Source organism: Malurus melanocephalus, unplaced genomic scaffold, assembly GCF_030028575.1.
Source record: "Malurus melanocephalus ecotype Western Australia unplaced genomic scaffold, MMel_1.1 scaffold_307, whole genome shotgun sequence".
NCBI classification, from domain to species: domain Eukaryota; kingdom Metazoa; phylum Chordata; class Aves; order Passeriformes; family Maluridae; genus Malurus; species Malurus melanocephalus.
This window is the reverse complement of record NW_026623539.1, coordinates 861316-867775: the sequence shown is the minus strand read 5'-3', so window position 1 is coordinate 867775 and position 6460 is coordinate 861316. Positions and strand designations below refer to the sequence as shown.

The 6460-nt window shown below is 44.8% G+C and overlaps 2 protein-coding genes across 2 annotated transcripts in view; one reads left to right on the top strand and one right to left on the bottom strand.

Annotated features, from left to right (window-relative positions):
• The window catches only part of TTC3 (tetratricopeptide repeat domain 3), a 58456-nt gene extending 57187 nt beyond the window's left edge, over positions 1-1269 (bottom strand). Inside the window, exons 1-2 of the mRNA XM_057377217.1 lie at positions 1081-1269; positions 611-696 (exon numbers count right to left, since the gene is read on the bottom strand). Of these exons, the coding sequence (XP_057233200.1) occupies positions 611-696; positions 1081-1261 (267 nt within the window). The 5' untranslated portion in view covers positions 1262-1269. The remainder of the gene's footprint in view (positions 1-610; positions 697-1080) is intronic.
• A 546-nt stretch (positions 1270-1815) lies between these two features.
• PIGP (phosphatidylinositol glycan anchor biosynthesis class P) lies at positions 1816-5665 on the top strand. Its single transcript, XM_057377236.1, has 4 exons — positions 1816-1909; positions 2720-2792; positions 3281-3399; positions 4017-5665. The coding sequence occupies exons 1-4, from the start codon at positions 1828-1830 to the stop codon at positions 4145-4147; spliced, it is 405 nt and encodes a 134-aa protein (XP_057233219.1). The 5' UTR covers positions 1816-1827; the 3' UTR covers positions 4148-5665.
• The last annotated feature ends 795 nt before the right edge of the window (positions 5666-6460 follow it).

Here is a 6460-nt window from a genome sequence, read left to right as displayed (position 1 = left end):
ACTGGGCACAAAGAGATAAAATGGGCAGAGATAACAAGAACAAAGAACAGGGCAGAGCTGAAATCCCTCAAAGCCTGAGCTGGCTGCTCTGAAGTGAAAGGAGCTGAATGTGCCAGGCTGAGGGGCAGCATCCCAGGAACCGCCTGGGCACAGGAGCAACAGGTTGGRCAAATTCTGCTGGCAGGATCTGCACCTCAGTGCCTGCCTTGGACCAGCTTGGACCCGTCTGACCCAGGACACACAAGATCTGGGCTCCACCCCACGGCACAGCAAAATTATTTGGTTTTTTCGCAAGTAAATCACGTGCAGGGTGAGGCGCCTTTAGAGCAGTTTGGATTAATCAGCCCTGGGAATGAGTGTGTAGAGCAGAGAATCACGGAARGGTTTGGGTTGAAWAGGACCCTMAAGAACATCCCATCCACCCCAAAATGGCAGGRACACCTCCCACTGTCCCAGGCTGCTCCAAATCCTGTCCAGCCTGGCCTTGGACACTGCCAGGGATCCAGGGGCAGCCACGGCTTCTCTGGGCACCCTGTGCCAGGGCCAGRCCCGGGCAGGAACTCCCCTGGAACACCCTGCGAGTTTCCCATGGAGTTCCAACCCCACTTACCAGGTCAGAGAAAGAGCGACAAGCTCTGAGAAGAGCCAGGGCTGGGAAATCGGCTTCGGTCAGAGGATCAGCCATGGCACACCAGCCTGAAAGGAAGGGAAGGTCACAAACACGCGAGAGGAAGGCGAGGGGCRCATCACGGGTGTTTACAACACTTCAAACCATCACATCCCCAAATCTCACTGTGCCTGGCTACTGCAAAAGCAGAGTTTCGTGCTGAAAACGGTCTAAAAGCTTGTGACATCGACTGACAGCGCTCTACGACCCTGACAGGACGCCGGGGCRCCGCCCCAGCCCTGACAGGAAGAGGAGACAGGGTCAGGGCGCAGCATCTCCGCAACCCCCGCGGCACCCCGGGATGCGCGACACCCGGGGCAGCCCCCGYCCCGACCCRTCCCGTCCCGTCCCAGCCGCTCCCGGGCTCCCCCGAGCCGCCATCCCACCCCGGAACCCCTCGGCTCGCCGCTCACGGGTCTCTTCCCACGGGCACAGCCCCGTCCGTGCCGGCTCGCGGTTCCGCCGCGGTTCCTGGCACCGCGCTCCGCCCTCAGGCGGGCCGGGGGCGCGCGTCACCCTGCCGGACACAAACCGGGCAGCGGGCGGGGCGTCCCGGGCTGGACAAGGCGGGCGAGTACCCGCCGCTCCCTCCATCCTGTTCCCATCCTGTCCCTGTCCCTGTCCCTGTCCCCATCCTGTGCCCGTCCCGTTCTCACCTCACCGCTCCTCTCCAGCCCCGCCGCCGCCGCCGCCGCTCCCGCCGCCTCAGCGCACCCCACCCGCCGGACGCACCGCCCATTGGCCGTCTGACGTCACGGGCCCCGGCCAATCGGCGGGCCGTGCGCCTGTGCGCGCGCGCGCGCGTGGCCGGATGCGGGCGGTGCGGAGGCGGATGCGGGGCTAGGGCGCGCCTTCCTCCCCTTCTTCTTCCTCCTCCCCTTCTTCTTCACCTTCTTCTTCCTCCTTCTTTCTTCCTCCACCTCTTCCTCCTCCTCCATTTCCACCCCCACCCGCTTCTCCCTGTCCCTAACCAGGCTCCGGAGAGCAGAGGGGCAGAGCCGGGCGGGGGTGGTGCGATGGATTGAGGGGAGGATGCGGCCCCCGCTCCCGCGGGCACAGCGGGGTCCCCCCGGAGGAATTTCCTGCATTTCCTGGAAAATCTCTAACGCTTCGTATTCTATTCTCCGCCCTCCCCGCGAAGTTAAAGGGAAGAGCTGAGCATGGTTGAGAACTCCCCGGCCCCGTTGCCAGAACGGGCAATTTATGGATTTGCGCTTTTTCTGGGATCGTGGTTTGGCTTCAGTGAGTATCCCGAAACCCAGCGCATCACCCCAAAGTGTTGCTTTGCTGAGGCAATTTCCAGCTGGCACAGRGTGCCCAGAGAAGCTGTGGCTGCCCCTGGATCCCTGGCAGTGCCCAAGGCCAGGCTGGACATTGGGACAGAGGGAGGTGTCCCTGCTATGGCAGGGATGGCACTGRRTGWYCTTYAMGGTCCCTTCCAACCAATTCTATGATTCTCTCAGGTCACCTGAAAGGGATCAAAATCCTGTTCCAGCMCCCTGCCTGCCAGACATGCCAGGTGTTACAAACATCTCTCATTGCCTTCTGTGATTTCCTYATGTTTTGTTTGYCTTGAACCATATTATGGCATTTTTAATAGTATTACGCAGACAAATTATTTGAAAAATTCTCTATGTTCTCATTTTAATCGTTTTTTTTTACTTGGATCACATACATTTTCACATGCAGCACTTTTAATAGTATTACACAAATTATTTGGAAAGTTCTCTGCATTTTCATTTCAATCAGTTTTTCACTTGGATCACATACATTTTCACATTTAGCAAGCACTGGAGGTAGTTGAAATGTTACCTTCCCCACCAAAATACTGAATTTTTTTTTGGTGGTTTTTTTCTTGTTCTGCAGTTCAACTCGGAGTAAATTCATGTCTGTCTCCGTGAGAAATCAGAAATTAAATATTAAAGCAAATTTAAAACCATTCTGCAATCTTTTGGGAGATTTTGGTTTAAAGAGTTAAAAAAGCAAAACTTAGGAAATCTAAACCACTCAAGTCTTACTGTTGTGACTTTTTAATTTAATTCTCTTGTGCAGTTTTGTATCTGATCTGGGCTTACATCCCTGAGGCTTGGCTCTTCTCCTTGGGACTGACRTACTGGCCTCAAAAGTAAGTTCAGCCAATTCACCCCTTTCATCTGAACATGTTTAAGAYACCATTAATTATTCTCAAATATCAAAATTTTTCTTTTTTTAGAAGTGGCTTTGTGTAAAATCCATTTTCCCTTCTTGATGTTKGCAGAGGGTATTTTCTGTAGATCAGTAGCTCTGGTGAAAATATTTCATTGTGAAAGAAATAATACTGGAATGATGCTCTATTTGGCATTTTGCCTTCAGCRAGTTTGCTGATGGAAATCTGGTAAATTTTAAATTTAATTGAAWGATAAACACCTCATTTAAAGGATTTATTAAATAATGTTTTTTACCTGTAGCTCCAGAGTCATTAACCTTGGGAGGGCCCATTAATCTTGGGAGAGGTGCTGTTTTTTTCTTCTGGGACAAATTCATTAAACTGCTACAACATTRAAACTGCTTTATCATTAAAATTTGTAGTTCTGATATTTATATAAATATAAATTTTATCCWCTTTTCCTTCAGGTATTGGGCAGTGGCTCTGCCAGTTTACCTGCTGGTTGCTGTAGGAATTGGTTATATTTTGCTTTTTGGGATTAACATGATGAGCACAGCCCCACTCAACTCCACACACACCATCACAGGTGATTTTACTGCTGTCATATAAGATTTGGATCCTTCACTGATAATTCTGGAAATCTATAGAGAATATAAACCAAATTTTAAGCCTTTAGATATTTGAGTTCTTGGAAGTGTTTGAAGAGAGCAGGGTGGGGTTTTCAGCATCCCTTAAGGTAGCTAAATTTATATTTCAGCATCCCTTAAAGTAAATTTGTATTTCTGCATCCCCTTAAGGAGCTAAATTTTATTTCAGCATCCCTCAAAGAAGTTTATATTTCAGCATCCCCTAAAGTAAATTTGTATTTCAGCATCCCCTAAAGTAGCTAAATTTGTATTTCAATATCCCTTAAAGTAAATTTATATTTCACCATCCCTTAAAGAAAATTTATATTTCAACATCCCTTAAAGTAGCTAAATTTTATTTCAGCATCCTTTAAAGAAATCTAYATTTCAGYRTCCCTTAAAGARGCTAAACTTGTATTTCRRCATCCCTTAAAGTAAATTTGTATTTCAGCATCCCTTAAAGAAATTTATATTTCAGCATCCCTTAAAGCAGCTAAATTTATATTGTTGCATTATATAAAAAGTTTGGAGAGGAAAGGATCTTGAAGACATGAAATGTTCCCATTATTTTTTGTAGATAATTATGCCAAAAAGCAGCAGCAGAAGAAATTCCAGGAGGAGGCAATCCCAGCATTGAGGGACATTCCCATCAGTGARGTCAACAGGATGTTCTTCCTCCCTGAAAAAGGGATCTGCAACAGCAGATAATTGTTAATGAAATCTGTATGAATAAAAAGATTGATGAAACTGTTACAGGAGGACAGGTAAAACCTCTCCAAGCTAAAAAAAAAATAACCCTCCCACCTTTTTTTTTTTCTTCCCCGAATTTCTAATTAAATTTATGTGGCCACATTTTATTATTAAGCACTTTAACAACCTGCATTCTCTGAGAGTTATGCCCCAATAATTTAACTTTAGCTGGTCGTTCTTGGGGGTTGAAAACTGTTCTGTTTCTTGCAGCTTTCTGCTTGGATTTCCCCTCTGAGGGGGAAAAAAAAGCTTTTGGACAGAATTTAGTTCAATTTCCCTTTGAATTTGGGGAAATAAAATATATTGTGCCAGTCAARCCCTTGAGGAGTTTGTTTTTATTATTAATTGGAAATGTTTGCATTGTAAATACACGGGTTTTGTTTGTAAATATCAATAAAATATGGCTGATTTTTACATCTTCRCCATTTTCCTGTGGTTCTGAGAGCTTTCTCCTGGGTTAGGGTGAATAATGGTCCATTTTGCTTCACACAATCTTTTATTCAGCAAAATCTGTTGATCCCCCACCCCCCAAAATGATGAGATTTACTGAATTACCAGCAAAACCAGAAATRAGAATGGTGGGCCGTGAAGATTTGCTGAAACAAGTCTGGAAATCCCTTTTTTAAAACCATTTTTAAGAATACTGAAATCTAAGTTCAAGGAAATAGCAGCAATTCCAGGAACTGACAGGTCCACGTTGTTACAGGCCAAGGTTAAGCGGTTCAGATGTTTTTTTAAACAGTGGATTTTCTTTTATTTTGCTTTATTTCCTTTCTTTCAAGAGTCACAAATTCAGTTACCTGCAGGAGTTGAGGTTATTTAGGCCTGTAACCAACTTCAGCAGAGAGTTCAGTTAAAAACGTCATGATTTTATTAAAAGATAAGACATTTTTGAGAATTTCTGTGAAGAATCTCATGCCAATTCTTCAGAAATTTCTGAAATTARTCATCACTTGCTCTGGAAAGTTGTAAGACCTGCTGATAATCACTTTGGTGTGAATATAAAACYTGTAGTTGGTTGGGTTTTCTGCCTGAATTTGCAAGAAAAATCTCTGTGCTCAGTGTTTCAGGTAGGATTAAAACACCGTTTAAATGAAAGAAAAAACACTTTTCAATATTTCCCTCTAAAATCCTGGATTTTGGTGTTTTATCATTTGATTTTATCAGAATGAGTTTGTGTCTGAGCCTAGTGAGTGTAAATTATTGCAGCACTGATTAGTGTGGTGGCTGTGAGTTATTAATGAAGTTTTGGCGTTCAGTTTGCTGGTTTTTCTCACGGTTTTGTCCTTAATTCATTTTAATTTTCATTTTTAAAAATAAAAATGATTCCCTGCAGTGCGAATCCATGTTTTTTATGAGCAGACATGCAGATGGGTTTAACTTTTGTCATTTTTCTAATCATCTTGCTGGTTTTTCTCACTCCTGCTACTTTTTGTCCTTAATTAATTTTAATTTTCATTTTTAAAAATAAAAATGAATCTCTCCAGTGCAAATCCATGTTTTTATAGCAGACAGGTAGATGAGTTTACTCTTTTGCCATTTTTCTAATCASCTTACGGGTTTTTCTCACTCATGCCACTTTTTTGTCCTTAATTCRTTTTAATGTTTGTTCAAGGAGAACTCTCAGGGTTGAAACTCAATCTTTGCCTCTTGAAAGGCGCCGTGCTGACCTTTTCCTCACCTCGGGCAGGTTTGACACTTTAGAATTTGTCTCTGGGAGCGAAATAAAACCGGGGATAAGGGATTTGGGGAGTAAGGAAGGTGATGTGGGGAATTGGGGATGCACAGGGTCTGGTTGTGGCTGTGATTAAGGGGAAAATCAACTCTGCAAGGAGAAGAGGAGGTTTTGTACGTGGATTTATAGAAATTTTGCCTCAGGTATTCAGGAAAAAAAAATCCCCGACATGATTGAACCGCGGTGTCTTTCTTTACAAAACATYGCTGCTCCAAGGCTGGGTATCAGGTGTCCATTCTTCTCAGAGTCCGGAGGAAAACTAAATAAATAAAAGACAAAAAAAMCCCTAAATTTGCCCTCGTTTTCACCTTTCTGGCTTAGTGGTGGCACAACTGGTGGAGTTCAACTRACGGCATTGTCCCTGCTGGAATAAACCCACAGGTGGAAATTCAGTTTTGCTTTTAAATGCRCCTTTTTGGATTCACCCACAGTTTTTATCCCTCTGGAGACCGGGGGGTGTTTGATACATCTTGCTGTAAACATCACCTTGTGAGGAAGGTTCCCCCGATGGGATTGGAAGGAATGTGTGTGCAAAA